The sequence below is a fragment of the Apodemus sylvaticus genome, chromosome 13, assembly GCF_947179515.1.
Source record: "Apodemus sylvaticus chromosome 13, mApoSyl1.1, whole genome shotgun sequence".
Lineage (NCBI taxonomy): Eukaryota > Metazoa > Chordata > Mammalia > Rodentia > Muridae > Apodemus > Apodemus sylvaticus.
This window is the reverse complement of record NC_067484.1, coordinates 91,732,292-91,760,268: the sequence shown is the minus strand read 5'-3', so window position 1 is coordinate 91,760,268 and position 27,977 is coordinate 91,732,292. Positions and strand designations below refer to the sequence as shown.

At 43.2% G+C, this 27,977-nt stretch overlaps 1 protein-coding gene across 3 annotated transcripts in view; it reads right to left on the bottom strand.

Moving 5' to 3' along the window:
- Znf521 (zinc finger protein 521) overlaps window positions 1-27,977 on the bottom strand; it is a 287,886-nt gene that overhangs the window by 4,498 nt on the left and 255,411 nt on the right. For all 3 annotated transcript variants that reach the window (XM_052155602.1, XM_052155600.1, XM_052155601.1), the window contains 2 exons: window positions 25,444-25,575; window positions 22,980-23,095 (listed from right to left, as the gene is read on the bottom strand). In XM_052155602.1, coding sequence (XP_052011562.1) covers window positions 22,980-23,095; window positions 25,444-25,575 — 248 coding nt within the window. The remainder of the gene's footprint in view (window positions 1-22,979; window positions 23,096-25,443; window positions 25,576-27,977) is intronic.

The window sequence follows — 27,977 nt, the reverse complement described above, 5'->3', positions numbered from 1 at the left end:
TAGATGCCAGAAGCCAGGAGCTGAGGGAGGCCAGGCAGCGTGGCGCAGTGCTGCCCTGGCAGTGGGGCTACACGGCAGAGCCCGTCCTGAGGCCCCACGGACGAAGAGCAGTGAGAAAAAGCACCCCCAGCCTTCCCCAAGCAGCCCTCTCTTGTGCAGAGTTCGGAACTCTTTAAGGTCTGAAGGAAACCACTTCACTAGAACAAAGCAGTGGGTAATCTCACCAATTTTACACAGCAATTCACATTCCCAAAGCACTTTAATGCAATGACAGGTTATGAGAAAAAATATCTGTTCCAATGGAGGCAAAGTGTTTTACATAATCGAGAGGAACATCAGAGCAACATTGGTGGAGGTGGGGGCGGTGACAGAAAAGGAAGTGAAAGAGAAGAAAACTTGTGCAATCCCACAGAGAGCCATATTCTACTCTGCAAAAAGCCATCTCCTGGAGACCCCATGTCTAAGTAACTGAAAATTGAAAACCATTAATCCCAGTTATGAACAGTTGTTTTACACGAGGGGGGTTTGTGTTAAAAAAAAAATCAAACCCGTGACATACCTTAAAGCCTAAAAGAAGATCTATCTAGGCCTGATACTTTAACAGGAAGGATTCTGGAACACTCTTCTCATTGTAAAGGACCTGTTTGGAAGGAGTGTGTGAGTTCTCCCCCCTCCCTACCCGTAAATGTGAAATTAAACTTAGAAGCTAAAAAACAGATGAGGGCCTTAAGCACCCCCCACCCCCGCCCCAGTGCCATGTATGTCTTTAAATGCGAGACATTTTAGATGTGAGCCTTCCATTTTACAAGACTGGAATTCTCATTTTAGGCTTGGCACTCCAACAAATGATTAACTTGCAGAGCTGACCACATTTGCTGGTCAAACCGTTTAATCCTATTTTAAATGTATTCCAAGGAAAACACTTTTTTTTAAAATAAAAATGAAAACCCATGATCTTCTGAAACTGTTCACCTTTCAGTTTTGAGATGATCCAATGTGTCTAGAACCACGATAAAAGTCCAGCTTTTAAAGGGAGGATCTAAAAATGTTCATTTCTACCCCAAAAAAGTGGTGCCCACGGATTGTTCGGACTTTGCTGATTCTCAGCGAACGCCAGATCTTGGGTCTCAGTGGTGTCAACACCACTGAAATGTTAAGTGGCAATAATAATTGAAGAGCATCCAAACAGGGTTTTATATATATAAATATATATATATTTATATTTTATATAAATATATAAATTATACACACACACACACAGATTTATATATATATATAATCTGTTGACTCAAAGATGTAAATCTTTTTTTCTTTAAAGCACGACTTATCCATTTGTGGCTCCTTTCTGCCAAAACAAATATAGGCAAGCTCCAAGAACCAGAAGAGGACCAGCGTGTTATTTTTAAAAAAAGGACTGAAGAGGAGGAAAGAAGAAAGACAAGGAGGAGCTCTCCACCAAGCCCCCGCGCAGTCAGTGTACACCAAGGTTGGATTCCGTTTAAATGAGATGCTTTCAGACTGGTACAATCAGAGCTCAGAGACAAAGCAAGGCAGGAAATAAAAAACCCACAGGAACGTAAAGATCGAGTGTGGCTGCATCTTCAACAGATGGTGACAAGGCTGTGGTAACGTTCTTTTTTCCTTTAGTTGAAGAATACAAATATCTCAATCAATCTTCGCTGATTAACTAATTATATCACTCTTCCCTTTATCACTTGGGCCGGCCGTTTGTCTGTAAACACAGGCTAATCAGTGTGCTCCTAGTTTTCTTAGAAGCACATTGCGGTTCACACACAAGGTTGTGAGCTTTCTTTTCAGAAAGTGGTAAACTGAATTTTATATCACTGTCCACCTTTAAGCATCCTGGCTTTTTCATTATTTATTTATTTATTTTTAAACAAAAGCAATTGGTTTCCAACGGGCTGGATAATAAGTCTTTTTGACCTGCCTTCTTCTTTGACCCAGGAGGTCACCCCTGCGCTCGGGCACAGAGCTGGCTTAAGAAATACCTCCAAGTCGTACATTTCATCTCCTGCCCACTCAAAATAGAGCTTCCTTTAAATGTGTCTGTACAGGGTCCCTGAAGGCCAAAGAGGCTTCCCTGTAGTGGGCAATGGGGGACAGAAGCCTCTGCCTTTATTAATGAATGCAGGCCTTTATGAGTCTGGCTGGCTCCTTCTCTGTTCCCAGAAGCATATACTGTACGTGACTTAAAATGCTAGAATATTGACACAAAGCGAGCTGGGCACCTCTAAGGAAAATTACTCCTTGGATATAATGTAGGCTCGTAACAGCTATTAGAGTACAAAATAAACCCCCGTGGGATCAGACTGACATATACCGCATTCTACCTAGTCCTCAAACATTAGAAGAATTTTTTCCTGAAGGCATTCCAAGGACAGCATTAAACTGACTTTTGTAGCAATCCACAACAGCTTTTTTGGCTTAGAGCTTTTAGTACTAAATCTCTGGTTCAAATCAATATAAGTACTATATCTTCTACATTAATCAATACATTTGGTTCAATACATGTTCTATTAAATTATACTTTCTAATCAAGAGTTTTACATTTCTACCCTCTCTCTTTTTCATTCCTAACTTCTTCTCTGCTAGTAAAATAGTTTTGACTGTGTACACAGGGAGCGATTTCGGGCGAGGGGCTATTGACCCTGGATGATGGAGGGAAGGAAACAGCCCCAAAGGCATAGGGTGGCCCTCAAGCATCTTAAAGAGGCTAACAGGAGAGGAATGCTAATGAGGAAACGCCTTCAGAGCCTACACAGACAAAGTCTCATACATTTAAATCTGAATGAATCTAATCCACCCCTTAGCCAGGGACTAGCAGAAGAAAGTTCTAAGAATTGCATCCAAGACCTGAACCAACCACCTGTGCATTCAAACCCACTTGCTTACCCAGAGTGGTCACTGTACACTTCCTATAGGGAGACACCTTGTACGATAGTGTTTCCATAGACCCTACCTGGGCAACATCAGGAACACGTATGTGAGCTTGCACATTTTCATGAGATATGTCAGTGGATGTTCTTTTGTGTGTGTTATTTTTCCCTTAGTGATTTGATGACCAAAACAGAAAAAAAAAAGTAAAAAAGACAGCATATCAACACACATAGATTTCTCACAGCAAGGGAAGCGGACTCACGAACACATCTGAAGAATGTATTCGGTAAGAAGGCACTACTTTTCTATTGTCATGTGGAGGTGGCATTTCTGTACCCGCCTGCATCTGCCCCTCTTCAATGCCACAGATTCTGCAGTGATCATCACGTTAGCAGTGACAGAGCTCTGTTTTTTTCATCTCGTGCTGCTAGCACTGTGGACCTACAGAGACCTTTTTTGACATTTAGGGGTTCTCATGGACCTGGGCCGACATCTCTGAACCCTTCTGGGTGACACTTAGTTATATCTTAATATTAAAACAAAGGTGAAATGGAATCACCAGAAATGATCAGGAAAATGCTATCACAGACAGAAAAGGGCCGTCACATGAGAGATTGTAACCTGGCCAGGAGAGAAGTGTTTTAATCGACCTTAGGTGTTAGGCCTGTTTTTCAAACAATTCTGTCATTAAAGTTTTTAATCATATTTTTTCATAGAAAAGGAGTTACCTTTCTCATACGTATTTGTGTTGCTCTTTGGATGTTCGTGTTAATGAGCCTATGAGAACTGAGCTGTTCTGGTTCTACAGTGTGGGAGAGACAAGTTTATGAGCTGGTGCTCAGAAGGGAGAGCCGGAGGTTGGGGGTGATGCAAAGAGGCCTTTTCTGTTAGATGCACAGACGCCACTCCTGTCCCTGGATATTAAAGCACTGCAGAGGATCCCAAAACGCCAGCACAGCCTGCCTCAGTCAGGTCGGTAACCCCGGCTTTGCTGACATCAGTCATGGTGGTACTGGGCCTATAGAAGGTGTATTGGTTTATACCGTAACATTTGTCCCCAGACATCACTACATCTCTCTCAGTGGGAGAAATCCTTCTTTGTAGGGGACCACTGCCTTATGCTATTCGGAAAATGTTTGTGCATGAATAAATGAAAGAGTTGGATAAAAGGGAGATCTACTATTCAATTAATGTTAAATTTCAAGAAGAAAGAATTGGTCCATGGGCAAAGGAGACATGCAGAAATGTTGGTCTGTGGTGTGTCACATCCGGATACTGAGAGGGGATGCTGTGATGTCTAAAGTTCACATTTGAGATCCATGCAGTCGAGTCACAAAACCAAAAATCACAAGAAAGCTCCACAATGCTTCCCATTTATGGACATGTTCTGGTCTGCCCTCAGCGCTAACCTGTCCTGGTGTGGCCCACTGGCCACCGGCTGGATAAAGCAGTGTGGAGAAATGGCCACTAGGAGCCCTTGCTGCTGGCCTGTATTTGCACAGACAAGTTTACTGACATATGATCAAGTTGGAGGTTTTGATTTGTCTCTGTCCTGAAGTATATGAGTTTGCCATGCTGTCCATCTTCAGGTGTGCTACTTGCTCTCAGTCTGTGGGATATGCCCTTCCTCTTATGAAAATAATACATGTCCACACACACACACACACACACACACACACACACACACACATACATGCACACACACACACACACACACACACACACACACACACACACACACTGGACTGCACTGCATGGCTTTTTAAAATAGTGCCATAGGGTGAGTGTAGCCAAGCTTTCAGAGATTCTGCAAAGGATCCTTTGAGGATATATTATATGCAGCATTATCTGTGGATGGAACTAAATTTCTCCAGAAATGTCCACTCACTCAACTGTTTACATATAAATGGCAAAGACGGTTTACCCCAGGCCAAGGAAACAACAGTCCTTAGGGAAGCTCACGTTGCCACAATGTCTAAAGTGACTTGGGAATTAAGCTGTGAAAGTTACTATTCTGGGTGTGAAAGTAAATGTCTACTTTAAAAACAACCCTGAGCTATCACTACCTCTGGTCTACCTTTACTGGCAGGAATTATTATACCTGTATATGATACATAGAATAAAAAGAAAGATGTAGTTTCCTAGTTAGGAAGGACCTAAGAGGAACTGCCTGGTGGGTAGCTCTTAAGAGATGAAGGGTGGCATCTGGCTATGGTTCATACTGTCTGTCAGAGGAGACAAGGTTCAAAGGGACCAGAGTAAAGACCCTCTGCCTTCTGTGAGGGGCTGTAAGCTGACTTTTTAGAGAACCTACACATACCCATGGCTTGAAGCGGTAAAGAGGGCAAGGAACACAGGCAAAGCTCAGTGCCACAGGGCCAAGCCAGAGTTCTTAGACATCACGGGGTTTGGTGGGGACTAAGCTACCAGCCGTGTGGAGAGGAGGGGAGACATCGGTTTAGAAAGTGGCTAGTGTTCAACACATTACATTTTTTTGTTTGTTAGTTTTCAGAAAGGGTTTCGTATAAATCAGGCTGGCCTCTAACTATGTAGCTGAGAATGATTAAAATGGTCTTCCTTCTTTCATTTCTTAAGCTCTGGAATCAATCACTGCATGACCTCACATTTTGCTTCTTCTTTAAAACAAAATAAACAAACAAACAAGCAATATTTAACCAATCTGGAAAATTTCATGGTGGTTTATAATGCAGCAAGAACATTATCTGGGACTTAGTTTAATATAAGTCTTGAGAAGGAAAGACTAATTAGTTAAATGATGCAACTTTTAAGTCAGAACGTATAATAATTTCCAGTATTTTGACAATTAAACAGTATAGAGAAATAAAACAAGCCACCTCAAAAGGCCAAATTATATTGTAGGACTACAAATGGGCAATGTTAACATGGTAACAATTCCATTTTCCAGGAAGATCTTTAAAAGAATAGTATGATTCTGGTTATGTGCTGATTTCTAACTGTTTTGCATTCTGGAGAGTCTTGAAGGCTCTCCTCTTTGGAGGTCTGGAGACATAGATGTATTGCGAGTATCTGCATGCTTTCCAAGTGTGAGTTCCTGAGTTCCATACCCCAAACCCTTAAGAAACCACCTGTGATAAGTTAGCACATGTCCCAAATGAACCAGGCAGGGGGCAAGAACCAACACCCTCTGATCCCCGAATGTGCACCAAGGCACGGAAGTGTCTTTCTGTCTGCCAGTCTGTGCTTCTCCAACACAACACAATACAAAATTAAAAACAGCAGCAGTAGCAGCAGCAGCAGCAACAACAAACACATCTACCTTTCTCTTTAGAACTCACAATAGTTTGCATTGAGATTCACAGAAAGTTCTGGATTGGAAGAACTGGCAAAACAGTGGCCACTGGGAAATATTTTAAAAGTAGATAGTTGATTTTTCTTTTTTTGCAAGCAATCAACAAATTTAGCTACCTGTTTACGTGCAAGAAGCCAACAGGAAATTGCAATCATAATATACAAAGCAGAAAGAAGAGGACCCAGGCGATGATGATTCTGCCTCTAGAATGACAGACTCTCAGTGTGTTGGGGGACAGAAGTCTTTGACAGGCAATACTGTCTAATAAGATATTCAGGGATTAGGTCAGCTCTTCCCACACAGATGTGTGCATGCACCACTTGTAGCTAAGCTTTAATTTTTTTCTGCCGTAATGTTTAATTTATCACACTGGTACCTTCTACACAAGAACATCTGTAAACAAGGTTAGGAATGACCTCCTTCCAATCTTACATCCGTGAACAGTGCCCCCTTCTTCGTGCTTCAATTTTAATACCTCAAAGATAAATAACTCTGTGCAAGGAGGAGGGGAGAGGCTTGTCTGACGTTAATGTGTTAATCTTGGGCGAATACAAATTTCCTTTCTGCCAGGCTCTAGAGTGTACACCACTGGCTCTCCACGCTAAAGTGATGCTCGGGCATCTCTTCCCCAGTCCAACACAATTAAACAAACTTCTGCTAAATATTTAATGGGCTTGTGTAGTAATTAGCAACAAATAATTATCTTAGATTGATAATTGCTCAGAAATGCCCTCTTACAAGCAATGCAGATACACAGCCAGCCTCCTCTGTTTTTAGATTTTTGAATCCTGGAAGGATTGTTTTCTAATTTTTATTTTTTAAAAGAGGACTTACTTAGTGAAATAAATCCTCATCACTCTCCTTGGCCCAGGATCTTACAATCAAGTTGGGCTGCCCTGCAATCAGCTATAACATTCCCCCAAGCTGCATTTGTGGTGCTTCTGCGTGAGCAAGCCACTGAGATCCAGTGAGGTTCCAAAGGGTGCTGGGGCCAGGCATTGATTTAAAAACTGACTGGCAGCCGTAGGATTTAAACTCTGGTCCATCAGTTTCAAAAGGTCATCTGATTAGAACGGGAAAGGCACCCAGCACTGGTGATTTATATTCACAGGGTAACCTTTGTGAGAAGGAGGAGCTGTGATTCGCTGCCTTTCAATTTGATAGGACAGGGGTTCCCTTCAACCGAATTCCAATAATTGTGAAAAAGGAGGCAAAGTATGTGCCACCCCCACCCGTGACAATGTGTGTGTGTGTGTGTGTGTGTATGAGTGAGTGAGTGAGTGAGTGTGTGTGTGTGTGTGTGTGTTCCAAGGCTCATGTGCTCCAGCATGTGCAGAAGCCAGACAGTGACATCAGATGTGGAGCCTTATACCTTTGAGACAGGCACTCACTGCCCAGGGGCACAGCATTCAGCCAGGCTGGCAGGCCCGAACCCCAGTGATCCCCCAGGCTGCTTCTTCTGTAACTTGGGTTACAGGTGCACAGATATACACCAGCTTTTCCATGGCTGCAGGGGTCTGAACTCACATCACCACGCGTGCATGACAAGCGCTCTTGCCAAGGGGCCATCTCTCCAACAATCTCTTGTTTTCAATGATAACACTGCCACGCTCTCTACGCTCGAGTCAAATACACCATAATTCATTAAAGGTAACAGAAAATCTGTTTGCCTACCACCAGCGACCAAACAGTTGTCTAGCAGGTCGAGATATAGCAATCGATTGATATCATTAAGCAGAGTCGAACATGAGCCACGCCCTGAGATTATGTGAACATTTCCATGCCTGAGCAGGCAAGCAAGCGTGTGCTACGGAGAGAATGAATTACATTCAGGCACGGGCTCCTTGTCCTCTTCAGATCTTTCAACCCCTCTGGAACTGTCTGAGATGGGGCGGGGTGCCACTTAAGGAAGTCCCCAAAGGGCTCTGTTCGAGATTGTGAGCAAATTCTTTGAAATACAAACATGTCATAGCCCCAGTGAAATATCTGACTGTTTTCCACATTAAGTAACAATTCCTGGGTAGGAAGGCTCGCACCGTCACGCTCCCCTCATCCCCCCTCCTGGCTGGCCTTTCTCCCCCCTTCTCTGTATCTTTCTCTATGTTTAAGACAGCATCAGGACCCCTTTCTGGAAGCCTCCTTTACATCCTCTGAGCTCAGCTTAGTTTAGAAGCAGCTCACAGAGGCACCATCTGAGGGTCAGAAGACAGGTTCTGGAGCTGATTCTCCCTTCCACTGTGTGCATTCCCCAGGGATGGAGCTGGCCCTCAGGCTGGGTGGCAGGCACCCTCTCTCTCATTGAGCCGGATATCTGGGGATTTGCCTTATTCTTTAAGGCAGCCGGCTATATTACGCTTACACTGTCACTTGCACACTGTTTCTGCTACGGTATTTCTGGTTATAAAATGACAGCAGTGTCTTCCATGTGCCCCTCCACCATAGAGACTTGGTGTCTGTTTAAGAACCTCTGTGCGAGGTTCCTCCTCTCATGCCACTTACGGGGCGCCTTTTCTGCTTTGCTTCTTGGTCTGTGACAGTCTCCTCACCCCTTCAAGTATTCTGAGCGACCAGAGAGGCCGCCCTTTAATCCCCTCACACAGAGGTGTGCTGTAACTATGGAGAGAGCAATCTGTAACCCTCACATCCTTATACAATTTGCTCCTCCAAGTTAATTTGAATTCATTACAATAAGGCAATATAATTTTAAAAAAAAAGCACTCTTTAATGTGAAGTATTTAACATGATCCTGGAAGAAAGACCGTCTCTTAGCAGAGGGCCGGGCGACAGCCATGGCGCACATTCAGGCAAATTCAAAGGTGTGCCGTGTAAACAAGCACACAGATGCACAAGGCCAAGCAGAAAGGCCCAGGCAACGGGAGGCCGGCCTCCGAGGGACCCGCCACACACAAGTGGCACTTATTCTAATTTAAAGCCATCGTGCTTGCTTCAGTGTTGCAAAATTTATAAAAGAATAACTTCATTAAACTGCCTGGCACTTCAGACACAAATGCAAACCAGCCACAGAAAGACGGTTCTGGGCAGGAGGGGAAATAGACACAGGGACCTGTGATCACAGACATGACACGGAAATGGAGTCTGAGGCAGGGTGCTTCTGTGCCTAACACTGTGCATCCTTCCTTCACCAGGTACTCGGGCTGCGCCGGCCGCGGCTCTTTACCTCCGTCAGGAGGCCTGTTGCTCTTGTGAGCCTGCCTAGTAACACTGAAAATCCCTCGAAGCGCTGGGCAGGCCGTGTCAAAGGCAGAAATACACCTGGCAGTACATGGACGAACACTGCTCCACGCTCCCTCTACACCCTGCTCTTACAGCTCCAGGTACTCAGGTATATATTTAGACTTGTTTCAACAGTTTCAAAACGAATGTTAATGTTAAAAGAAAGATTCCCCCTTAATCCTGGCACCAAAGGAGGGAAAAAGAAATAAGGGTCAAGGAAACAATTTTGCACATCCATGCATGGTGCTGGAAGAAAAAGGAACTAGCATCCTAAAGTGTACACTCTTAAGAAAACCTCCTTTTCCCTCCACTGAATCAAAGTCTAGGAAACACTGTCGTAAAATATCTTCAGGCAAGATTCTAGAGCTACAAGGCAAACTGTGTTACAGCACACATCATCTGGTGCCAAACCGTCAGCAGAATCTAGTATATATTTCCTCTCTATATATATAATATATATGCTATATATATTATATATAAATATTTCCTATATATATAAATATATAATATATATTTTCTCTCTATATTATATATGTATATTACATATATATGAAATGCAATGTGAAGACAAATCTCACAGCTTGTATAGAAACAGCAAATACATATAATTTATATATTATCTATAATATATTTCCTCTCTATATAATATATACATTATGTATATGTATATTATATATATAATGCAATGTGAAGACAAATCTTGAAGCTTATATAGAAACAGCAAATATATATTATATATAATATATTTCCTCTCTGTATATATGATATACATATTATATGTGTGTATACTAATATATACACACATATAATATGTATATATATATATATGAATATAGGACGAGCACACAGTTGTCCTGGAGCCCTGTCCTGGCAGGTCTCCTTTCCCACTAGGTGTTCTTATTAAATTGGCACTAACTTTTGCTTCAGAGTAAGCACTCACAGAGGCCCCAAATTACAGACTTCAGGTAGATAAGAAGAAATGACCTTAGGGGGAAGGATTGTAGAGGAAAAAGAAAACAAAACCCCAAACAAAGACCATCTCAATTGTCTTTCCAAGTTTTAGAGTGGGATCGCTCTTTGTAGAAGGGAGACCTAGCATACGGTTGGTACCCATGTCGGGTTAACTGCAGCACAGTGATGCTATCATCCCCACATAAGTGGGCTGGGAGTCATACCCCCTGGATAAACAACACTGAAACAAATTCTCAAGCTCTTTACGTTCAAATAATGTAATATATGGAGGTATGTGTGCATTCTTTCATCCTCTCCATGAATGAACCTAATCAAATGGAGAGAATGAGCTAATTCAATTACAGACAGCCTTTATTATATAATAAAATATGGATTATTGATTTGTGGAGCCAGTGATGCGTGATGAGGCAAATTCAGGGCCTGAAACCTTGAAGATCTCAATTCGCAGCTGTTTTTATTCAGGTTTTGAAAGTACTAGAAACTGTTTTCACTTGTGGAAAACTATCAAAATGAAACACTGCTAACTAATTAAGCCCAGCGTTCCAGAAGAGAATGAATCCAAGGTTAGCTCTGAGGGCTGGGCTGAACACCTGGGAGGGTTGTCTAGATGGGTGTGATCCCTTCCTGAACCTAGCAACGGAGCCTGAAGAGACAGCCATTCTATCCTGTGGATAGAGTGAACTTAGTTGGAGGACTGGGATTCACTACAGGGGCCTTGCTATGCAGCCTGTGGGGGTCCTGAAAACAGAACAAATGGCCCCTCTCCTACTCAGATTAGCACAGGTAGGGGTGGCTGTCCTGCAGTGTAGTCCAGGGCAGTCAGTCCTAACAAAGCCCTTTGTCTCTGACTTCAGAGGGATAAAAGGCAAAGGGCCAGTCCCAGAGCAGTGAGCAGACAGCTCGCATTAAGAGGGTCACTTGGAGAGGTGGGGGTCACAGCTAACCCTAAAAGAGGAGAAAAACGCCCCTTGTAAATTTGCCCCAAGAGAAGACACGGAGGCTGGTTATCATTGCGCCACAAAGTCCAAGCCCCACTGAGTCCCTAATCTTGGAAAGTTGCTGCTCTTCCTTCAGAGGGGAGCTCGAATCCTCTGCAGCCCTGTGTGGACCAAGCCCACCACCTCCCTCTGAAGCAGCGGTAACACCAACGCGCTCTGCTCTTTCCTCTGCTATTTTTAAGAGCGGACCCAGGCTCTGGGCTCTGGTCGGCACCCCTCCAGCACATAGGTAAACGGACATGAGCTATGTTTTTGAAATGACTCCCGTGAAAGGGAGGAAGGAGGGATGGGCCACGGTCGGTACTTGCGCGAAGTTGCAGACTGTTCGGCTGCAGTCCAGAAAATGAATCCAATTTTTCATTCTGTCATTATAAATATTTCATTGCAAATGGTACTGATTTTCTACAACTGTGGTTAAGCAAAGGACCTCTGTGTGAATATTTAAGAAAAAAAAAAAAACCTCGAGGAGGAGGAAGACAACAGCGAAGAGGGAAGGGGGGAGCGAAAGGTTAGCAACCAATTAATTTCGTACTTTAAATGTAAAAGGATGCTGGGAGAAATTCAACAGTGATGTAGTGTGTGACTCAAAGAAGAAGAAAAAAACATTTACTCTGCTCTTCTTCTGACAGTTTCTCATAAAATATCTGCAGTCCATCTATCTTTTAGTACTCCAGGCTCCTCTGGAGAGCAGAAAATGGTGGTTTAAAGCTCACTTCAGTGCCAGTCTGCAGGAGATTGCTTTCCACAGGACCCCCGCTGATGGAGGCCTAGGGGAAGAGGCCCAGGAGTTATTCAATCAGTCCGAGACTCTGGGGCGGCTGGGGGTCCTTTGAGGGCTGATTATAAAGCTGCCCTCCTGTTGCCTGCCTCGGAACAGAACGAAATGAGCAGTCTCTCGCTGAGAAGATTCTGCAAGAAGGAATTTCACCTGTCATGGAGTTTGTCAGAATTTCAGGATTTATCTTGGTGCAAAATTAATAAAATACCAACCAGGAATTCAGGCTGACTACTCGGCTGTGTCATCTCAGAGTGATCTTTCACCCAAGAAAACCTGGCCAGCCAGCCCAGCCACTCCTGCCCTACTTTTTCCATGCGAGGGTGAAAGAGGTCACGTGACAAACACCCCCGGCAGCCGAATGGGATGGCAAGCCAATTACACACAAGGTGGCCCCTGGGTACCACTGTCTTCATGGGTGACCTCTGACCTTGCCATGGCCCTTCCAAAGCCTCTGAAATTAGCTGGCGCCAGAGCATCCGAAGACCATTCTGAATTCTCTAAGACAGCAGGTTCCCTATGGCATCTGATCTGTTAAAATCCTATGCTGGTTTCTCAGGTCTGGCTTTGATTTCTCCTTTAACGGAGCACAACAGTGGCTCATCAGGCACAGGATCAGGAGACAATACAGAGCAATAATGCTCGGTCACCCAGCAACAACCCGGTCTAGGTTCAGATGTTTGATCACATACTGGCCTCTCCTGTCATGTTGCCACTGGGCTTCCACGAGGAGAGCAGATGAGGGGCCACCAGAGGCCTGCCGACATGCGGCTCAGGACGCATCTACCAACGCCTCTGTTCTCACCACATCAGAGCAGGCCTGAAGCCCTCTGCTCACTGCAGTTCTTTTCCAAGGCTCTAACACGCTGCGTGTACCTAGGCCGGCCGCTCTCTTTGACATGAGGTCCAGGTAGTCCTAAGGTAACCGGTGCTGGTCCCCAAGAGTGGGTGCTATGTCACCACAGACACAGCATACGTGTGTCTGGAACTGCATTCATGCCACTAGCTGGCTCAAATCCGTGGAGAGAGCAGGAAACGTGTCTCAGAGCCTCGGACTGAGTAAGGTTCTTCCTGCTGATGCTGAAGGCATTGTGAGGCCAGGATGAACTTGGGTTGCGCTGACGACCTGCACCCTACCTCTGGGCTCCCAGGCTGCCTGTGGTTGCCTCTAACGATGATTAAGTGATGACTGACTGTAGACTGCAGGCTCCCAAGTCAGCTGTGGTCTTAAGGCATTGCTGCGTCTCCCTTTTCCAACTGGTCTTTTCTAAACGAGAGTTCACCAGTTTGTTCCGCCCACTTCTCTCATTAGTCAGGTAAAAGCCCTGCTTTATTCGGGAAACCTTCACAAATCAGATAGAACCGGATAATATGCACACTTGGAAATTGTATGGGAGGTGGGGGAGCGCTCTCTCTCTCTCTCTCTCTCTCTCTCTGCTCAGAAGTGAGAGCACAGATGGTGGTGGGGATGCAGGGTGCTCTCAGCAGGCTTCAGTGGAGATGCGTTAACTCCACAGAGGGAAAAGGGCTTCCCACCAGTAGCCTCATGAATTATAACTGAGTACGGGAGTGAGGTCTTGGTGCCTGTCTCACAGCAAATATACGGTTCCATTTTCCTGCACAGTGACCTTTCACCCTTATAAACTCAAAGCATCGCCCAGCACACTGCTGATATTTAATGGTATCGAGTCACCTTTTATATGGCTAGAAGGCACACAAGCTTAGCAGATGTACCCAGGGTGTGTGGTTTGGTTAATTATGAAATCAAGCTTTGCTGATATAGAATAGGAAGCCTTTGATGGTGGAGTCAGGTTTTCTGGGAAAGAGACAGGCTCTGCCAGCCTAGCTGAGGAGTTGTATCCATGCAGGAGAGGGCTGTGCAAGGAAGTGCATGGCAGCCCCCACCTTCCCTTACACGAGGCAGGCGAGGCAGGCAGGCGGGCAGAGAAGATGCTTAATTTTGCAGGCTCTCCTCTCCTATGCAGAAGCTGTCCCTGACTCCTAAGTGCCTCCCATGCTTATTCAACGAAGTAATCAATGAAGGAGACCTGTTATTTTAGGCAGTTTGAAATTTCACTTCTTTAAAAGGACTCCTTTCCCCTGCTTTTCCCTCTCTTCGGAGCTTAGGAGTTGCTGTTCTAAATGACAGCACCGCCAGCAGTGCTTTTAAGCACCATTCATCTCCCCGCCCCATCTCGGGCTTTTACAGAACACCGATTTCCCTCCAATAAGGGGAACTTACTCTTTCATAGCTGCAGGGCACAGCCTGTTACGAGCTGTAGATTCACTGCAAATATAACAATAAAGGATACAAATGTGAAGTCCTCTTAAAATACACGCTGGTTCCGAAGCTGCCTTGCCTTAGCAAACCCGATCAAGGGTAGCCTATCAATCTTTCGCAAATGCTCAGAACAGCTCATTGCTGGGCTGCAGTGTGAGGAGCATCACCTCCAGGGATCTAGAAGATGCTGGCCTGGAATCTCTGCTCATTTCAGGGGATTGATACTTAGAGTCTGTGATTGTCATCTCTCTTTCCCTAATTGTCACAACAGTTGGGTCCAGACATGGTGTTTTCCAACAGTCAGATGAGAGTTTATAAACACCAAAGGTCTATTCTTGGCACACTGTCTCTGCTAATGTGAGGAAATGGACCCACGCATAGAGCAAACATCTAAAATAGGAACGCACGCAGGGATTCCACCAGTCTGTCCGGGTTGCAGAATGTTCTAGAAATTTGGGTTTCTGGATAGTTCCACTAGATCTGACTACAAAGGTGCTTAGGCAGAACTCTGTTTGGAGGACGACTGTGTCTGCTGTCTCTTGTTCTTAGTGAAGGCAGCGCTTCCGGTGCTGTGGCAGCAGGCTGCCTTGGCGACATGGAAGCCCACGCAGCCAACAAGGCCCAGCCAAGGCAGAATGTGGCAGAGGTGATGAGCACTTCCAGGGGGCAGGGAGGGAGGGAGGGAGGGAGGGGCTGCCGAACTGGCCGAGGCGCTGCCAGCCCGCCCTGGCTGAGCGCGCCATAAAGTCGGGCTGATGGCAGTTCAGAGATGGCCATCTGTCGTCAACTCTGGGCCAGACAAAAATAATGTAATGGCAGCTTGCTTACAACGGGGCTGTCGGAGGAGGAGGAGCGGTCCTAGAACGAAGAGGTGGTGCTCCCTTTTTAAATAGGGAGTCCAGCCATCGATATGAACATCAAGATATTAATGGATGGATATTTTTTTTAAACTGAGCTGGTAGGGGGAGCAGTAGAAACTAATCTGATGCAAATAAAGTGCTCTCCACTTACTGCAGCCGCCCCTGCTGCCGGCCCTGACTCTGGTCATACCAACCACTAGGTTCTAGAAAATCTGGCTACCATGACACATGGTGAGTCAGTGAGGGCCAGATTTAGAAATAGGTGAGCCAAGGTTGTGCCTCCAAGCATGCACACACACACACACACACACACACACTAGACGTTTAGTGGGACAAAATAGGTAATTCAAAAGGCATTCAACCCAAATATGTTCATTGTGACAATAACACTTTCCTTTCTGCATGCTTGCTTAATTTCTAGATGTAGTTTTATAAAAAAAAAAAAATCAAATAAAACAACCTCACCTTCTGATGCATTGTGAATGTGAGATAATTTCAAACTTTCTCCTTTATTCCAGAAAATTCCTAGCATTCATGGCAGAGAGGTTGGGGGGGGGGGCAAAGATGGGAGTGACTTAGGGAAACAGGCAGGATAGAGAGGGAGGAAAAAGGAGGACAGGAGAGGGGAATATTATAATATTACAGCCAAGCCAAGGTTAGATTACCGCTGTCCCATTTTTGTGTCTGACCTGATTAACTTTCTGCCTTCACTGGTAAGGCCAATCAATCCTGATTGAATTATCCAATATTAACAGCTGAAAGTGATCAAAACTAATGGTGAAAACACAGCACCAATCAATAAATCAATGCAAATGATTCGGTTCCTGGAGATCCGATCAAATAAAAGAGATAGATCAATTTAACCACGGAGCAAATTAAGTGCGAGTCTCCGTAGCACCGACTTGCTTCCAAGCCGCCCAGGCTCACAAGCACAGATGAAGCGACGGATGGAGAGGCCAGTTCCGGAGTCACGCACTCATTTGACACAATTTATACTCTTGCAAACCTTGGTGTCTTCCTGATAATGTTTAAGGGCTGACCAGAGCGATGCGGAGGCTCTGTGGCAGCAGCCCAGCGTGGCGCTAAAGGGAGGCGGCTGCTCCTCTCAGACTGTCCTAAGGGATCAGTGCAGGACCGGATGTGCCAGGTCTAGACAGAGTGTGGGGCAAACACTTCCATCTGGGGCCCTCTGAGAGGAGGAGGGCAGGCAGGGGATTGTGACTTTTATAGTATGAGTAGGGATAGTGACAAAAACTTTAAGTCTGTGAGAAACAACAACAAAAAAATTAAGCACTTGAAATATACAGGAAAGTTGTGAGACGGGTGAGAAGGCCAAAGCAGTGTTATAAGCACGTTAGTTAGATTTGCTACAAACAGTTTCCATTTTCCTGCTCACTAGAAATTTCATTTTCAGGCGGAGGAAACATGAGAGTGGCGTGAACAAAGTTCTCTTCGAGCCGCACCCGGTCCCCGCTTTGCCGCTTACGAAGAGGCAACAAGAAGCCTTCTGTCCTTGCCTCAGATGAAGGGAGCTGGCACACAGCTGTGAAATAAGATTCCTGGAAGCAGCACCATTACCTGTAGTGTTTGAGGCTAAAAAGCAAAACAAAACCTAATGCAAGATGTGTGACACTTGTGAAAAGGGAGGAAAAGCTTAAGAAAAAAGTATCTTCACTTAGAAACCAATTAACAGGAAACCCTGTGCAAAGTATGATTGATTGAAAAATTATTCCAGCAAACTAAGAAAACTCAGGAAGTTTCTGAGCTCTAGGGTAGAGATTTTCCTTCCAGATAATTGGCCAATCTTGATTTTGCTCCCTTGGGTCAGCATTAGAAATGCAGGATGCCAGGGCAGCCAAGGTAGAAGGCTGTGTGATGTGTGTCTTCCTCACCAAGCCCTCATCAGGCAAGGTACCTCCCAGTCTTTCCAGGCTCAAGAGGACAACACCATTTGCTGGAATCTTCCTAACAATAGATTACATACCATGTCATGTAAGAATGATTTATCTGTATCATACCTTTCAAAGTTGATAGAAAAATAAATTTTGAATTATTTTTGGTATCTCTTAATATGATTGGCATCGTGGCATATTTAAGATGGAATTGTGTTTTAATAAATATTTCAAAATCTCTATCTTATCTATAGCCTAAAATGCCACTGGTACTATCATACCTGTGATTCTGACTAAGGGCAAAAGATTTCTAAATGGCCCAATACACCTAATTTTATCACCTGAAGCACATGACCTCAGCACTTAAAGACTAGCTTAGGGCCAGTTAGCAAGGGACCTAATGAGCCGAGCTTCGATACAGCGCTGTCGTCCTGGCGTCCCATCTCATATACAGCAATTCAGTTTTTTCTTTCAGAAATAAAACTCAAGCACTAATAAAAATTGAGGTGTGAAAAATATGCATTAAAATCAGGTGACATGCCAGAAAAGTGATTTGAGGGGAAAGTCAAACGGCTGCAGAGAGGGTGACAAGTTAAACTATGGTGGCATCCCAAAGTCTTACTCCATCCCCCCAACATGCCAGCTGCTCTTCCAGGGTGGCGACACTGAGGTCTCGGAGGCAAATGTAGCTGAGATGCTAGCAAGGCCCAGAGTATAAGCACAGCCAGGCCACATTGTTTTACCCAGTGCAAGAACTTCCCCGGTCTCCACTAAACCCTCAACATGATGGGACTTCTTTGGAAGACATACAGGAAGAGGAGGGAGACTCCAACACTGTCACCCAATTGCAGGTTTTCCAAGGGTACCAAGTGAAGAGTGATTTCTGTGCTGTAAGACAGAGCTTTAAAATGCTCACCCACAGCATAAGCCCTCTTAGCATATGGATGTGTACTGAAGGGTCCAGGGGCGCATCCTTGGACTGTAGCATGCTCTCTTAAAGCGGCAGCCATGAAGATTGGTTTTATTATACTTATTTGTGTGTGTGTGTGTGTGTGTGTGTGTGTAGGCATTCACATGTGCACACGCTTATGTGGTTGCTTGTGAAGACCAGAAGATGGTATCAACTCCTAAATATGGAGTTAGAGATAGGTGGTTGTGAGCTGCCTGATACTGGTGCTGGGAACCAAACTCAGTCCTCTTAGAAGAGCAGTAATTGTTCTTAATAGCGGAACCATTTCTTCAGCTCCACAAATTCTGTTAACAACCAACCAACCAAAAAAATAGGAAAACCAAAACAAAACTAACCTTCTCCCCACTGCCCAAATGAAATCAAACTAAAAACCCCTGAGGTCTATTAGGGAAACATGTGAGGCCTTGAACACATTCATTTATTTTTGAAACAATAAAATGTTCTATTTGTTCAAATAATGGGGTTTTACTCACAGACACCTTTGCCTTCCTGCCACATGCCTTGGCTAACACATCAGGTCTGTCTGAGTGGGTGGTTGGGAACACCCCAGGAAAAGACACAGCTAACAATGCAGTAAGAATGAAGGACCGTGTAGCTCTCTCTCTGGATTTCCGATCAACAAGACTACAGGGGTGACCAAAGATGAGAGCCACACATTTAAAAAACAGGGTACGCCGCTGGCTCTACAAGGATTCCACAGAAGGACAGTTCACGCTGCCGAACTGAACAAAGTGACAAGGAATGATGGTCACAGAACAAGCCTGAGAGCTCTGTCCCCTGAAGAGGGACAGCAGAGGAAAAATGACTTGTATTTGGTTGGCTTTGTATGCATTGTAAGTCAAAAGTTACACACCACCATTGTATTTATATACAGATACGTCTATATCATTGCACTCTCATACAAAAATGTGGGACGTAACTTCCCTTACCACTGGCTCCTCTACTAGATATCTACTTGTCTAGCCACACACACACATGAAACATGCTTATTATATACATGTGTAAATACGTACATGGAGGTGGACTTTATATCTAACAAGTAGTGACTTTTCCCCAAACATGTTTTCATATTTCAACTGTGAAACAGTGGAGGAGATGTCGAAAAATCATTTCTGTATCACAAAGGACATTCCACAGTGGGTAATGAGCAACTCAGAATATTTTCTCTATACCTGCCCTAGTGTTCCTGTCCTGCCGTTAGAGGCAGAGGATTTGAATGCCTCAAGATCTCTAACATAATTTCAGTTCTTGGAGATTTAATTTCATGCACTCCTTCTTAACTTTAATGGCATAAAGATCTAGGTGGGTTCAAGTAGCTTAAAATTTACATTTATTTTTAGATATCAAGGTACAAAGGGCAGCAGCCCAATACATTGGCTGCATCTTTTTGTCGTGACCGTATTTTCTATCATGACTTTAATTTCAGTTCAATTTCCCTGCATCCTGACAATGAGAGGAACTCTGCTTTCTGTTTTCTATACAGGAAGTTAATCACCATTTTAAAACACACAATTTTCACTTTCTAAAGTAATATGGGTACTGAAAGAATACAAGCACTAACTTCTAGGGTCAAAACTCAGACACATCAACTTCTGATTCATTTTCTCTTGGTGCCTCTAAAGCTAGAGCAACAGCTATTACTGAGCATTTTAGAGAACAGACCTTCAGATATTCCTACAACTGGATTACAGCTTTCCAAACTATTGAATATAAAGTCAATATTTCAGCTCAGATTTGCACACAATTATCCTTACTAGCCATCAGGGCTGTCCTCATGTAAGGAGCGGCACACAGGAGCCAGGTATTGATGTCAAGAGCAGGCATACGTGTTTTCCACCTCTGGACCACCATCCTAGTGTGAGTGACTGAGTTAGCGTCTTAAGTCTGACTTCATGAGGCCACAAAGATCCAGGGGGTGGGTGCGGAGAGAGCAGTGTGTTCTAGAACATCTACCTCAGTGTTGCTAGGGACCTTGGTGGTCTCTGAGATATTTGTTGGGTGTCTGTAAGGTCAGAACTATTCATTATAGTATTTGACATTATTTGTGTAAACACTATCCTCATCTCAAGAGGCTACAAGGAGATGTACTGACATACTGGCCTCTTCCCCCATTTAACACAGTTCTCTCGAAGTTAGAGAAAATAATGGATGACTGTAGAAAATGTCAATAGATAGTAACCCACAAAACCCAAAGCTCTTTTAGGTTTTTCAAGTAGTTTCTGAGGCAGCTAAGGGTTCCCAGGACCAGAGAGCTGGAGAAAAACTGTTTAACTGCAGGAAAGTAAAGATCTTATATTTCATGAAATCTCTTGTCTTTAAGTATGTCTGATCTAAAGTAGGTCACAGATCACTCCAACCACAGTGCTGAGCTGTAGGCATAATGTTTTGTGCACTGTGAAAAGGTTATCCTTGTGTTATTCAAATGCTGATTTCTGTCCCCATATCTAGTTTCAATCTGACACCACATTTTAATGCTAATGTCAGGAATTTCCTGTCTCAAGTTTGTGTAAACAGTTCTTACCATTTATTTTCTGCCTTGTCAATAAAAGCTGATCACCCAATGTTTGGCAGAAAAGAGAATAGGGCGGGACTTCCACCAACCAGAGGAAGTAGAAAGACAGAGAGGAAGGGAGGAGATTGAGCCATGAGGCAGGGCAAAAAGAGTTGGTAAAAGTTCAGTTGGAACATGGAAGACCCTAAATGCAAGTATTATGGGGATGATGGCTGGGAGGTAGCCAGATTAGTTTAGGGGATTATAAGGTAGACTGCCCAGGTATTGAGGTAAAGCTTGAAAATAAATATTGGTATCTGGGTCACTACTGGGGAACTAGTTAGGAGAGAGAAATACAGCTGCCTTATTAATTTATTGTATACAGTTATAGTAAAATGATCATCCACACTAAGCTCTCTCAGTGAAAGACATCAGACACAGCAAGTGGGAATCTGCCCACAGAGTGCCCAAGTGTAAGTCTGATGCAAAGGCCAGGCAGTGGTGGCACACGCCTTTAGTCCCAGCACTCTGGAGGGTGCAGAATTCGAGGCCAGCCTGGTCTACAGAGTGAGTTCCAGGACAACCAGGACTACACAGAGAAACCCTGTCTCAAAAAAAAAAAAGTCTGATGCAAACATTTAGATGTTACCTTGGCACCAGGTCCTGCACAAAGCCTGTCGTCCTAAACTTTCATCCTAAACTGTTACTTCATTTGTTTCAGATTTTACATACTAATCTTTTACAGAGGCAGAACAGCCAAACTTTTTGACACAAGTTGCAATAAAACCAGTATTTTTTTTCAAGCAAGAATATCAGGTTATTTTAGTATGATAAAAGTATGACTTGGACTGTTTTTCAGATTTATTGGCAGACATATGATAGGATCCAGTGTTTCAAAGAAACAAAATGTGAAAGAGTTGTTAGTTCTCATCCACTAACAATGATGTAATTCAGTAGGTTCATTTATCTCCTAACTTTTATCTAACTTAGTATAGAATAACCGAGTAGAAGAACCATCGATTCTCTATTCTGATATACACAGCTCCTCCACATCTTGCCTTACCAGGTCCTCCCCTTTCTTGGGCATACAGATACCCTAGAGGCGGCAGAAGGAGAACAGATAAGTTCTGTGTTGCTTGCTCTTGGCTCTGGGTGTAGAAGCCAAGCCCACAGCCAAACAATAATCAGTAATTCATAATAAGATATTTCAAGTGCAACTCTACTTTCTTCCATAGGAACTAGCAAGATTTAAAAAAATTATTCATGATGATATATTCTGTATCTTATAATTTTTTAAAGATGCAAAAAGTATTGAAAAGTCATGTTCTTCTAAATGAAATTTCTGGAATAGAATCCGTGTTTCTTTGTCTTTGTTTCTTTTTTGGTATCTTTGTAATCTTATATTTCCTCTTTGTTGGGCTGGCCTTGAACTTGTAACATTTGGATTCTAGGCATGTGTTAACATGTCCTTTGAATTTTTTCTCTCTCCTTTTCCCCTTTTCTGTGATGCCTGGATTAATGCAATGCTTTGAGCATGACAGTAAGAACTCTACTGCTGAGTCACATCTCCAGCCCTTTGACTCTTTCTGCAACTGATTCTGAGAGTCATTCAAGAAACTAACCATATGTTTTGTTTTATACCTTATCTTCATAGCTATAATTTCATCTTCACCTTATGTCAGTCTGTGAGTGTGATATTTGTTTCTTTTTCTTCACATTTGAGGTTCAGAGAAGTCGCACACCTTTACATCTTACAAAGAGTACACCCAAGGCCCAAGCTGACATCTTGGGGTACCCAGACATTACCTCCAAAGCTGTGGTTTCAGTACTAATTACTCAGTTGCCTAATGTAGAACAAATACATCCTGAACAAAAGACCCTCCCTCCCCAGTGTTCAACCTTCTGGGTAATAATGGCTGGATATCCTTCCAGCATGGCTCCCAGAGGGAAAAGAGCATGAATAAAACAAGACTTGGGAGAGTGAGCTCCGACCAGTGAGGTGAATGATCCCACAGTGCAATAACCCAATCCCTACATCCTTTACACTGGGTCAGAAGGTCCAATTACAGTTCTCTTCTAGTTCTTTTGTGATTGACAGCAGCCAGAGGCAAAATTATTTTGGTGTCTATTAATCTTGTCTCTAATTTCCCCTTTGCCCCCAAACACACAAGAGCATCATGGTGGCCCAGGGTAAGAGAGATTCTCAATCCATAGTTAAAATGCCCCATAAGAGTTAACAAGTAGGTTCAAGCCCAGCTTTCCTCCCAAGGCCATTACCTGTAGCTCTGTTTGGAAGAAAAACTTCTGTGGGCATTGTGTGCAGTCATAGATCTTGTCTTCTTGTCCATGGGCGGAGAATATATGCTGTTGCAACTTGTTAGCTTGGACAAACACTGAAATAACAAAGAGATGGGAGCTTGAGTTACTGAGTTCCACTATGTCCTGTGCCTGTGACTTCACACACACAGACAACAGGGTGAAGGGCACACCTCCAGGCATGCCTGGCTCCCGACATCTGGGGAGACCAGGAGGCGCATCTGCTCATGGTTGGATGTCTGGCTTCTGTTATGATGCACTCTACCCAGCACCAAGCTCAACTCAAAGAGCAATGGTTCATGGAGGCCCTGCTCCCTGTAAATCTTTGCAAATAAAAGCTGAGAATTGTCAAAAGCACAGCTCTGCCTCATAAGAAATGACTCCTACTTCCCAGCAACCCACAGGTTAAGAAATCATGGCTGCTCAAACAATGTTTATTGTATTTGCCTAAAGTTATAGCTAGCAAACAGTTCTCTATTTAAATGTGTTAATGCTAAAAATTATATCCCACAGCTACTCTGGGGCACTGTCTATAAATGTGCAACAGAACGGCAGGTAAATTCTCTTTGGATACTTTAAGATCAACTCGGCCTACACATGGAATGCAAGGGTTTCAATAATATAAACATGTTCAATTTTAATGACTACAAAACAAGGCCCTAAGACTGTGTAACAGTTTACCTAGGAGACATACTATTAATAATTAAATTGTGTATGCCAGAGGCGCTGTTTGGGCTGGCAGAGCTGACTTCTGACGGATGCTTTGTGCACTGTGACCTAAAAAAGTTTGCATCTACAATATTAATCTGTATAGGCAGGGAGAGGATTTATTAAAGATGCTGGCATTTGACTTTGACTCCACTCTGATCATTAAAATTATTCTAATTGCCAGCCAACCTAACATCATATTACAGTATTGTTCTTGTGAGTCATACATTTTAATAACATTTCTCATTACCTTAAAAAAAAAACAAAACAAAAACGTCTCAGCTTTCCTTTCACCCAACATGCTTTACATCGGAAGGGTTTTTATTTTTCCTAATTGTTATTTCCAAATGACTTCAAGATACAATAAAACAATTTACATCTGTTTGTACAGAGACCCAGGCTGTTCTTGATGTGGCTTTGTTTCCTTACTAGCTCAACAAAAAGAAATGGGATTTTATCCAGGTTTGCAACTTATGTCCATATAATATCCTGTGTTTTATGGGGGCTCTGGCTATAACATGAAAGAACTGTTTTATTGTAAGATTTAATAGTGGAGACCTTTGGCCTAGTCTTCTTTTAAATAGACTTACCAGGTACCCAGACAAAGAACCTTGACCCTTGACTCTGTGCATCTTAAATACATGGTGAGAGTATAATAATAGCTTTAATAAAATAAAAATTTGGAAGAGTAAACAAAATCAATAGAGAGAAACATTAGCAGATGGAATGAGTATGCAGGGGCCAGTGTTAGCGATACAGCCATCCACACACTTAGGGTGTCACCAGTGAGAGGTGTGAGTGCCTGTGGACCGTGTTTCCCCTTTTTATTATAGAACACAAATCTACAGGCTGAATTCAGTGAAGGGAACTAATCGATGCCTGTGATTTTGCTCTGCAAACAGAAATTTCTTTTGAGGTCAAGGTATCTACAGCTCTCTATCTACTTGTTCATTCTTTCCATTGACAGCTTGGCCACTGAGTGTCAGGCACATGAGAGGTGATCACTGCAGATTTTTTAAATAGCCTGGACCTTAGGGTGACAGCAGAAACGTGTGATCAAATTTCAGCTCTCAAGGGCTTCGAGGAATAAATTCTGAAGTGTGTGTGTGTGTGTGTGTGTGTGTGTGTGTGTGTGTGTGGTTATCTCTGACAACTGTACCACTATAACATCTGATAACATCATCTAAGATCATACATTTCTATCAACATTTAAAGCCCAATCTCACAAAAAATAAACATCTCTAATCTGTTTACTTTTTCAAAGGAGTATTTTACACACACACACACACACACACACACATCTTTATAAAGATGTTATAAAATTATCCAGGTTGAGGTCACGTATGTGGGGACACTGGGACCACATCTTTTAATTGAGTGTCCAGTGACTCAAAAGCAGCCAGTCCTTGGTAACCTTTCAACATCCAGAGGAAGTGGAGTGAACCCAACATGGACGCCATTTTCTGGGTGGGAAAGTGTAAACCTGGGTGAGAACTTGAAATGCCATTCTTTCATCCTGACAGTTAACCTCCCGCCTGGCTCAGTCTCTAAAGCAGACTGCAATCAATAATGCTAATCAGCAGAAGTCAAACATCTTCCTCCAAATTGAACGAGTCGCTGCTGTAAAAGGCCAAGCAGTGGGAAGTGCGCTTGGAGGAAGGACATAGTGGGGTCAGCACACACACAGGCTGAGACATTGCTCTAACAAGTTCCTTACCTGTGAAGCAGACAGGGCACTTGAAGGTGCCGCCCATCCCTTCGAAGCTGTGCTCTATCAGGTGGCACTGAAGTTTGGCAGGGGAGTCAAAGGTCTGGCTGCAGAGTTTGCACTCATGGTTCAGCCCTTCATCTGCCAAGGAAAGCACATTGACAGAAGAGGTCACATCTTTGTGGGAGAGCAAGGATACCTCTCACTGCAAGCTCTTGCTATCGCCAAATATAAGTATGGACATGTGTAGCCACACCACCCTGCAATGCCTGTTCCATAAGCACACACTAGTGGTTTCTGGTCATCTTACATTATTATGGAGTTTATAGTAACTTAAGACATTTCTAAAATTTAAAAGCCAATAGTCAGAAATCAGATTTTACTTTGAAGCTTTTAGTGTGTCCATAGTGAGGTTTCTGTTTTAATGGTCGTGATTTTATGGGCTCTATATTTCCAAAGACCTAAAGTAAAGAACCAATAGGAAAGTGGAATGGTTTCTTCCTCAATGCTTCTCTGCTCTGCCTGTAGAAGCTTTTATCCGTGACCACAGGTTCTCTGTGGTATGCTTCTGAAATAGACTTTACTGTTGCAACCTGCTCTGGCGACTCCGAAGGGGAATGTCTCACTTTATGAATGTTCTTTGCTCTACTTCTCAGTCCTAGCCCATCACATCCAATCCCAGATCACTGCTCACTTAGCTTTGCTTGACAGTTCTAACTCTGTCCCTGCCTTCTCTCCACCTGTCTGTCTGTCTGGTTTGTCTGTCTCATCTCTACTCTTCTGAGATCCGGGCTCACTTTTGACAAATTTTAGATCATTAGACATCGTAAGTTGGTAGAACCATTTTGATTGGCTGACAGTTGCTATAGTAAGAGTTCACAGTACAGTGACGGATTGTTGCCTTCACTAAAACTAACCACCTGGTGAACGACGCAGCTTACTGAGCTTCCCAAGCTCTTCTACATGTCTGCAAATATGAATCCATGCAACCTAACAACTCATGAGAAAGTCTATTATTACGCCCACTTGACAGATGAGAAAGGCATGACCCAGAGAATGCAGAGCTTTTCTCTAAGTCAGAGAAGCTAATAACTAAAGGAGTTAGAACTTAGATATGGGCAGTTTGATCTACGGGTTCATGAACTTATAGACAAGCTATGTCACAAACCTGCTGTCCCCAACATGACTTGTAAGGAAGATCAAGGGTCAGAGGCTATACTCTGACCTTCCTGCTATTATGCAATATATCTACCTTCTCACTGTAAAAGTTAGAGATGTTCCTAAGAGGCAGACAAGCTAGGAATAAGAGTGTGAGATATATTTACACCCAGGGAACAGCAAATTTAAACTAGAATAAAACAAAGGCATTTCCCTCCATTCAAAGGCAAATTTCTGAATAGGTGCTTCACTAGTTGGGGATCTGACAATGCGAAGGTCCAATCACAAAGGGGATTATTATTAGCTAACTAGGAGTGAAATACAAAGGGGATTATTATTAGCTAACCAGGAGTGAAATCACCCTATTTGTATTCCTAATCTTTCCTCTCACACAAGTGTGAGTCTTCAGAAGCAGAGGACAAGCACTTGTACAAGGAGAAAGCAAAGCACTAATTAAGCCCCCAGTACAGCCTACATTTCACAGGAGATAAAAATCCACTCTGTATTTGGGTGGCACAGCAAACTCCTTGATTATAATTATGTAAGAAGAAGTTTAATTGTGCCTACTGACATGACAAGGGGTTATACAAAAAGCTTTAGGGATTATGTAAGATCAGTTGTTCTTTTTTTAATCTCTTCTTTTCTTTTAAATCTTAAAGTCACCAAAAATTTCCTAGATTTCAGTCATTAAGAGATATAAGGAACACTATTTATTGCAGAGAATGGAATCAAATATAACCAGAAGTATCTACCAAATTTTAAAATTTCCTAAATATTGTATAAACTATATGTTGAAGAATAACAGGATATTGAAGTTTTAATGTCACAACACCATTTAAAAAATTTTGTCTGCTTTTTCACACTGTGACCAATAAGTCCATGCAGGGAAAAAATAGCAACTAATAATTTTCTTCCTCCCCATTTCTATTTGTCCATGGGAGCCTTGGGAGTGAGCCAGGGTTCCTTGACTATCAGCCTATTAAGTCACATGGCCAGTCTTTCCTTGAAGACAGTGGCTGACTGTATGTGGACATAAAGGGGATTCTGCAAATTAAGATGCTTTTGAATGTGACAGTCCCCCTTTTGACTACTCATACTTTGTATGTAAAATTAGCAAACAAAAGTGAATAAGATATGTTTGAGTGCAAGAAACATGTCCTTGCCCATTTTCTCTTTTCTCTAACCCAGGCTAAAGATAAATAATTTAAATTTAGTCAGAAGAAACAAGAATGGTGACAGTGATCTGTGGAGTGACTCAACGTTGTCACTAGTACCAACCTATTCTTCACAGGTTACACCCTGTGTGTGCGGGGTGATTAATACCCACGACAGCCAGCATAGCAAGCATTCTTGAGAACTATTTTTACAGTTTTAAAAGCACATTA